Genomic DNA, 9,669 nt, shown 5'->3' with positions numbered 1-9,669 from the left:
TCCCTAGCGATGTAATATAAAATATTGAAGTGAAAAAATCATTTTGGATAAACTGATACTTATGTCGCTTAACATATTCTAGTGATTCGTTAGTTCTTTTTATTTGAGTGTTCTTTACCAATTTGTTTAGAGACCCCTACAGGGTCAATCAGAAAGTCATTAAAATCAAAGAAGGATATTCAGATTGATTGAGGCAATACTAATTAATCATTGAGAAAATCTGAAATCCGATCATTGAAATTTGAAGGTCCTTGGTATTCGATATCTCATTTCTAGTATGGAGTAAGCATCACTCAACCTGACTGTGGAGTCTTCATGGTTCAAGTCAGTCAGACGTTTGAATGACTTTCATTCCGATTGACCATGTAGTGTTCCTTTACAGTCATCTGTTTGGTCCATTTCATTGCAAATTACTAAAACTTGTATTATTTATTTCCTATTCTTTTATAACAAAGTAATTCTCATTATTTTAAAATTATAATAAATAAAGTTTTAATTCCATATAATGAACAAATAATTTGTATATTGGGACGTATTTTTTCTATTGTGATTTTTTTAATGAAATTTTTAAGAGGAGAATCATATGTAAAAATCATTTAGTAGTTTGTATCATGTGTTAGGAACAAAATTATGTTCTGAATTTTTTTAAAACTTTATTTTAATTTTTTCTAGGCAGTTTTTGTTCAAATTTAAGGTGAGTATTATGCCTAATATAAATATTATTCCTCCCTGAAATATAAGTTACAGGATTATAATTAAAACAATGCTAAAGAAAGTTTTTAACCAAGATTCTTTAGTTAAAAATTTAAAACTCATAAACTATTGATTTATATAACTTCGGTTGTATATTACGCATCAAACATTACACAGAAATATAAAGTTATAAATATATTTGTGACAGTGCATTTATCAGATATATAACTGGTTATTTTCTTTGTATTGGGGGCTATGCTCTTGGTAAAGGTCAAATTGTGTGTTAAGCCATGTTGGTCAGGAAAAAGTGTGAAATATTTTTGGAAAACTGTAATATCTCAACATTTCAATTGAAACAAATTTCACAAGTTTTACTATATTAAAGTTTGTGTTTTTTAAAAATAGTATGTACAAGCAAGAGATAAGCTATTGAGTAAAAATACTAACAATTAATTTTGTACATAAATAAAATATAAGCAAAAATAGAATAAGTAAAATATTATAGTCATAATTAAAAGGTTTTTGACATATTGCTGTACCGGAAGTAAAATGACACAAGTGTTAAACTTTGTGAAGTTGACTTTGTTGTTTAAGTAGGCTAAAAAATGCATTTTTTAGCCCGCCAACACAATAGAACCCATTTCAGAATTTTAATTTTCTGTATATTTTACTTTCTGTTTATTTATTATTAAACCTTACGTTGGTTATGTATATCAATTTATATAATAATATAAAAAAAACTATCAGTAAATATAAATTTAAAATTTAACTTTAGATTTTGAAAATACAATCGATTACATATTCTTATAAACAAGAAAAAAAGAAGATAACATTTAATTTTTGTTTCCTAGAATTTTTAATTATATATAAATTCTCAAATGTTTACGAAGATGTAGAAATACAGGTATAGTTATTTCACTTCCAAGTGAAATTTTGAAATAAGTTTTTTTTTTTAAAGCTCCTATAGCCAAAATTGAACAGTATAATTTCTAAAATCATTCTGTTATTGAATTGTTTTTAATTTTTTAAAAAAATTAAGAAAGGAGCTTGGATAATAAATATGCCAAAACCATCACTGGTTAAAATGTTATACATTAAAAAAAAAAGTTTAAATTTCGAATTACCTAAACCACAATAGTATTAGAATAAATATCATATAAGATATTTTAAATTTAAATTTGTGTCAAAATTCTTTTTAATTTTTACAAAAATTCCACCTAATGGTGGTTATCTCTTTAAATAAAATTAAAACAAAATTATCAGTAAACATAAATCTAAAATTTAACTTTCGATTTTGACAATTGATTACATATTGTTATAAAAAAACAAAAAAATTTGATTAATTAATTATTGATTCGTAAAGTTTTTAATTATATATAAATTATCAAACGTTTCTGAAGATAAAGAAATACAGGTATAGTTATTTCACTTGCAAGTTAAACACTGAATATGTAATTGTGAAATAAGTCATTTTTTTTTTTTTTAGAAAAGTTATAAGCTTCTATATCCAAAATTGAACCGTATTTTTTAAAATGATTATGTTGTTAAATTGTTTTTAATTTTTATAAAATTAAACCGTTTACGAGTAGAGCTATGGATAATTAATACGTGTAATAAGGGGTAATAGTTTGAATATTGTGTATAGGAAAAAAAGTTTCAATTTTTTTTACCGAATTCATAATTATTTCTAGATTAACACATAAACCTTTCAAATTTAAATTTCTTGTTAACATTTTTTAAACATGTATACAACCCTAAGGCGTGTTTGAGCTGAGCTGTGAAAAAGAATTATGTGTAATAAGTGGTTTTAGTTAAATATTAAATGTGTTAAAATAAGTTTACATTTTGAATTACCGAAATTAAAATTATATAAACTCACATAAAATTCTTAAATTTAAATTTGGTATTGGTATGTGGGTAATGAATATGTGTAATGGGGAGAGTGATATTTGAAGCATTTATTTTAAAAAAAATTGTTTAAATTAAAAATTGTCGAAAAATGAATATTATAGAACAATCTCAAATCATATTCTATATAATCCATTTCTGGATTTAGTAAAAAATATTGGTCATTTAGAATTTGGACATTAATATCAATTAAAACTAATTACCAAAAATAGTTTTAAACCAGCGGCTGTTAAGATTTTATCTACTGTGAAGTACTTAAAACTACTTGATTTCGACTTAATTTATTATACTGCCGCTTCCGAAGTCCGTAAGAACTGACTATACTATTCAACATAATGGCTGTCCTAGGAAGCACATGGCAGGAGTAAATTAATTGTTCTAGCGTTATATAAAACATAAACAATGGCACAACTGTTACTGTTACTGCTCGGACACGCCCGCTCATAAATCTTTTGGAGAGCAAAGTCGCAGCAAAAAAGTTTGTGTCCGACTTGTGATTAACTGTTTTACGATCGACTGGGGCTTAGCCGTGAACTTTGTTAGGTCTGTAGATTTCAACAGGGCAGAAGTTTAATGCGATTGAAACCAGTCCAATTCGCGAATCAGTTAGTTAATTCAATCAAGGAGATGTACGAATTACGATTAACTAGTGGGCATTACATATACTTCCATGTAGTATTGTAATTAATAAACATTTTTAAATATAAATAGATTCATTTTTAAAAATAAATAGAAAATTTAACAAAAGATTAGACATTTATACATAACGATTTTTTTTTTACCAACAAATGTCCCAATGGCGTTGAGAAATGATGAATCTGTAATTGTAAAAGTCATTAAATTCATCCATCAGACTAACTTAATAACCAGCCTTTAATTATTATAATTATCTATTTAACTTGCCTTATTTTTAAAATTAGAACAGTCAGTTATCTGCTTTTCACCATCCTTTCCAATATCGTAACGATTATTAAACACATTATAATTGCCACAAATTTAATTATAATTCGTGCGGATCAGTACACCATACCAAAGCTATGACTAAAACAACTAGACCTTACCAAAGCCAACAACCAATGGGCGTTGATGACCAGGCTGTTAACCGCCCTTTCAAAACTGACAAACAAACAACGATTTTTTTTAAAAATAAAAATAAAATAACGTAAGAATGAATTACGAAGTTTATTCTATAAATATAAATCTCAGAAATGTGATTTTATCTCAAATGATCCTTCCAAGAATTAAAATGAAACTTATGGTTTCAGATGTTTATATTTTTTATTCCTTTTACAATCTGTATTAAATATTATTTGGATATTTTAAATACTTTACGAAGTATTAATTTTTGAAAAGTAATAAAACTGATTCATTTTTGTGTCATTACGGCATTCTCACTAGTTTTAGTACAACAATAGATGAGTTGTGTTTTTCTTCAATCGAATAATTTTATTTTTGAAAATCCTTTTTTTCTGAACATTATCCATTTCCATTTTTAATGTTATCTATATTTCATTGTTGATCATTAGTCTTTTGTGAATAAAATTTACGAGATGAGCCATTATTTAAATATAGGTAGTTCCAGGAAATAGGTGTTTTTCGCATGTGTAAGTAAAAGTGGATTACTGCTTTATCCTGAACTTTCCTCCAAATTTGGGCAAATCAGTCCATCCGTTTTCGAAATATAGGTATGCCGAGGAAAATACGTTTAACCATACAAAAGCGAAAGTATTTGCCGTACCCTGATAAAATCGAATTAGGTTTCAATCCAAACAATCTTTAATATTTCATTAAAATTATATTCAAGTTTCAATCGATTATGCTCGTTCAGGAATTTGATTACAGACAAAACCCAAATAATTCCTTGATATCTAAATCGTATAATGCAAGTGATTTTTTTCAATTTTGAAGGCATATTTTTTTTCTATTGTTTAATTATTATTTTATATTTTGTTTTTACAAAAAGAAGAAAAAAACAACAAAAAACTCATTTGACTTTCTCTGATGATATTCAAACTAGGAATGTTTTTTTTTTAAACCTGAATTAAGTGCTTTAATTCTTTAAGCAAACAATTCCTTATAAGGGAACAGTGAACCATTAACCTGAATTTTCTGGAACTGTATTACAAGACAATTTTTTAAAGAAAGTTTTTGTAAATTTATTTAATTTTTTTTTCAGAACCCCCTAATCTGAAACAAAACAAGATAAATAAACAACACACATATATAAATGTACATCCTTCTGATACAGCATTTTGTACTGTATCGAGAGCTACTACATTTTAAGCAGTTTGTGTTGCATGTTCGTAGGGTAAAGCTTAAGGGTTGGGTCACACTTGAATATTGTCTTTGTGCTATAACTAAAAGTTAACACAAATTAAAATATCTCGAAAACACTTTTATTTCACAGACAAACATTATGTTACTGAGATCAAGAACATTAAACTATTTCAAAGCTTAATATATATAGCTGCTTTAAAAATCCGTAAATCTTATTTTTTATGTACCTTTAGTATTGTCTTCATATTATAAACACTGCAAGCATTTCATCCTAGATATTTATTAAATTAATTTTAAATATGCTTAGCACCTGATGCCTCTACATTCTGAGAAGAAAAAAATTACGATTCTAGTTGGATATTCATTTGAATGTGCTTTGATAAAAAGTTTAAATTTTATATAATTATTCAAAGTGGGGGATGTGTCATTAAAAGTTATTTATTTAAGATGATAGTTTTCCGTTTAGATCTATAACATAATATTCTGTAAAGAAATTTATTACAACAAATGTTTCGTTTGACAAGCCTATAGAGTCGTTTATTTTATTCAATCTATTGTGCCATTGAATAAATTAATAATATTCATGAAATCAAAAGATTAATTACCAATCTGTGTTTTGTAGTATTCAAAATGAGGGAGATCTGCCACATCCAAGCAGGACAGTGCGGCAACCAGGTCGGCTCCAAGTTCTGGGAGGTGATCTCTGACGAACATGGCATCGATCAGACTGGAAATTATCATGGAGATTCCGAACTCCAGCTGGAGAGGATCAGTGTCTACTATAATGAGGCCATAGGTGTTATTATTGTATATTATTATTTTTTCATTAATTGAAATTATGATATATAACGTTATCCGTATCCTATTTGAAATCAGACCTATTTTTAATTACATATCTAAACAATTAATTTTAGCAATAAGTGGAAAAACAAGAATAGATATTTATCATAAGTCCTATTGATTCATTTTGAATTATAATAATCTTTCCAAAATAATTTGAGTAGCTCGTGAATGTCAAATATAGACTTAAAAAATGTTGACTAAGTCTTGGATAGAATAATTTAATTTTGAAAATTTCAGTTTCTAAGATATTCAGATTAAAATAGAAAGTGAACCCCCCTCACATGGTGAGTAGAAATTAGCTTTAAAACGCTGAAACTATATTTATAAAAATACCATAGTAACTACTAAAATTGCAATTAAATTACAATAAAAGGAATTTAATGAGCATGGTTGGAGCTTAACAAAGGAAAATACACAAATAGTTAAAAAATAGTAACTAATAAAAATAATAAATTTAAAACACACACCGAGTGTCCTGAAGATATAGAAATTATTTTATTCATGCCTTGAGGATTAATTCAATGGTAAATATATATTTTTTTATTAAATGAAAATAAATAAACTTTGTAAACAATATGGACAAAGTTATCTCACTTTTAAAAACCCTAATCTGTGGTTCAATTTACCGAATACGTCCAATACGAAATAATTATTTTTTAATGATCAATTAGCTGTATACCTACGAGTGTGATATTTATGAGAAAATGATAGTTGGGATTGTGCTCAGTACAAAATTCACATAAGGAAAGTATTTTTCTTAGTATTAACATTTCGAATAGAATTTCAGGCCTTCACGGCTAATAACGAAAAACAAACCAAATGAATAAAAGGAAAAAGAGAATAATATAGGTTTTATGTGATATAATATAAGAAGCATGGGAGGAAAATGGTAAATGTCTATATTATTATTAATGTTTTGTTCTTATATATAATAGGAAAGTATATATAAGAAGAAAATACTATAATATTAAAATTGTGTATGAGAGAAGAAAAAGAAAATAATATTAATGAAAATACATTCAATAAATTATGAAAAAAGTGAGAAGGAAAACGTATGTGTAAATAAATAAATATGTACGTAAAATATATTTAATTCTGTTATACTAACATATTTAATGAATTATATATACATTTTTTTTCTCACTTGTTAATAATTTTATAATTATAATTAATTTTCATTTTTACATATATTTACTTATTAGATTTTCAAATGTATAATATTTTATTTTCCTCCCTTCTTTGATAATTTTAATATTACTATATCATACTGCTCTATAGTATTTGTTCTCTTCTTGTTATTCTGCATTACCTTTTATTCAGTATGGATGGTAACTATGGTTCTTGGCCCTGAAGAAGGTTTAAATTTTTGGCCGAAACGTAGACACTAATAAAATAAGTTTTATTTATTTGTGTTCTTCACTGACGGCACTCCCAACCATTTTTTCATAAATATTTCTTAAGTTCTGCAACTTCCCTTGCAAAGCAATGCTATATTCTGATAAAAATAAAACGTGCTCATCTTCATATCGTTAATAATTTGTCAAAGGTATTTTTAAATTTTTGTTGAATAAATTGACTGAAGTAGAAACATACGTACGAATACTTTATTTTACATTTTTGGTTTCTTTATAAATTTTTAAGATATTCCTCGCTATCCAAATATATTTCTCTGGATATAGGTCATATTCTAAACAAGTTGGAACTAGTTTTCTAGTCTATGGGTGCATAGGTGAACTTGTTTACCGGCGGGTTGATGAAAATTTATATATTCTTTTGCGAAGAGGAACTAGAAGGGCTTTGATCTTGCGGAGGTAGGTCTCTTGAGGCCCTCGGGTCACTTGGAGGATCGTGGCGTTGCTTTATGGACTCTCTCCTTCTTTCGCGGCCTGCTAAAAGCATTGTGTAATCTTCAGCCCTGGTTTCTAGTTGATTCGGAATTTATCTACCTTATATACGTCCTGGTATTTCAGTTGGATTAAATAAAACTAGCGTTTCGTATTACTTTAATGCATTCTTTCATTGAATTGTAAAAATAAAAAAGAAAAAAATTACTAAAACTTTTCTAACATTATTATTGTTAGTACAAAAGTAATTAATAACAAATTTGTAAAAATTAATTTTAAATGGAATCGATTTTATTTTGAGCCAAATTCAATTTTTAATTAAAGAAAAAAAAATCGAATTTCAGTAATTAATTTAAATAAAAAAAAGTTTCACAAAAATTTAATTATAATAAAATTAAATTTCTAAAAATTTGAAATGGATTTAGGGCATTCATTACTTTAAAAAATATAGTTATCTTATGTTTAAAATTCTTATAATTCAGAAAATTTTCCTAATTCTCCAAGTTTACCTATAGTTACTAGATATAGAATATAACACATTAAACGAAATATTCGGGAAAGGTCAAGGTATTTTGAATGATTGATGATGGAAAAAATGATTTGTAGACTAAAAAAAAAAAAAAAAAGAAGAAAAATAATCTCACAAAATCATAAATGTAATACAAAAATCTCAAATACGACAGCGTCACTTTCTAATTTTAATTTTCCTACTACTATCTTATGCAGTCCAGATGGAAAAGTATTAGTATTATTAAAATAAATTGCCAGATCAAATTTTCATTATTCGATTTTCAAGTTACTACAAGTAGTAGTTACTTTTCGATTAACAAATAAGCTCCGATTTTGTTTTGTAGGATTTTTTTGCCAAAACCTGTTTATCCAATCATCCTTTGCGCAATTGTAGCCAAAAAAGTTTTTTTCTTTAAGCTGTAAAGCCGAACTGGTTTTTACACTGTTGATGAGAATTGTCTAAATTTTTCTTCTTAAAGATTTTTATAATATCCTCAATAGGCTGCATTTCCATACATTTCAAATTACTAAACAATATGACCAAATGAAATTCGAAATTGCAAAAAGACGTGATTTTCACATATATGACGTGCAATAATACATAATAATTTAGTATTTTCAACCGTTCTATGGAATCGGTTTTTCAATAAAACGCGCTTCTGTTGCAAAATAAAAAAACTATAATCAGAGAATTTTTTAACTGTCAATTGTATTGTGGTTTACATTTTGACCTCTGAAATCGGGAGGAAAATCAAATAAATTATTAAAACGATTGATTACATTTTTAGTTATAGTATCAAGAAATTAACAAATATCAAGGCATTTATATTTATGTGCTTAAAATATTGTTATTGTTTTGGTCTGAGTATAAATAATTTTGTGTTTTCCAACTATATTTACAAACATTTGTGTCAAATTAGAGTTAAATTATCATTTATAGACTAAAAACATTAAAATTAATAAATGATTTAAAAGAAAAATTCAATAAAGCTGATTTAGATATCTTAATTAATTAAATGACGGATCTCAGTTAATTTACTAAAGTAACAGACGCATAAAACCAGGTTCTTCTGAGCTAAACTATTTTATTTAATTTATATATGAGACTGACCTAGACGGTAAATTGTCAATAAAACTTTTAACTTAAGGTTTTTATTTATTTACTGAGCATTTAAACTAAGTGATTCTAACATAAAATTAAGAATTTAGTTGAGAGTTAGGAAATTCAGAGACATTTCAAATTCTGGTAGATCTTATATATTTTCAACATGCTATAAATGACCCACTAGTAAGATAAATTTTTAAGACCTGAAAGTGAATAACTAATAATTTGATTTTCAGGTGGTAAATATGTTCCTCGCGCAGTTCTGGTGGATTTGGAACCTGGAACCATGGACGCCGTCAGGTCTGGGAGTTTTGGGCAAATATTCAGGTAGGGTCATTGCAATGAGAATACTTGAAATTATACTCTAACTTTAACATGCCAATATAGAAATTTTGAATCTAAGTTTCCATTACTCTCCCGTACCAAATGCCCAATTCGCGCATAATAGTATAAGTGACTGCACTTTTTTTTTTTTTTTTTTTTTTTTTT

General features: G+C 26.6%; 1 protein-coding gene across 1 annotated transcript in view; it reads left to right on the top strand.

The window, feature by feature from the left end:
* Nucleotides 1-562: 562 nt before the first annotated feature.
* The window catches only part of LOC106682308 (tubulin beta-4B chain), a 19,631-nt gene continuing 10,524 nt past the window's right edge, over nt 563-9,669 (top strand). The window contains exons 1-3 of the mRNA XM_014423091.2: nt 563-694; nt 5,501-5,674; nt 9,417-9,507. Coding sequence (XP_014278577.1) covers nt 5,509-5,674; nt 9,417-9,507 — 257 coding nt within the window. The 5' untranslated portion in view covers nt 563-694; nt 5,501-5,508. The remainder of the gene's footprint in view (nt 695-5,500; nt 5,675-9,416; nt 9,508-9,669) is intronic.

Source organism: Halyomorpha halys, unplaced genomic scaffold (assembly GCF_000696795.3).
Source record: "Halyomorpha halys isolate HHAL.00 unplaced genomic scaffold, Hhal_1.1 Scaffold401.1, whole genome shotgun sequence".
Taxonomy (NCBI): Eukaryota; Metazoa; Arthropoda; class Insecta; order Hemiptera; family Pentatomidae; genus Halyomorpha; species Halyomorpha halys.
Note: the sequence above shows the minus strand (reverse complement) of the source record. Positions and strands in the feature narration are given on the sequence as shown.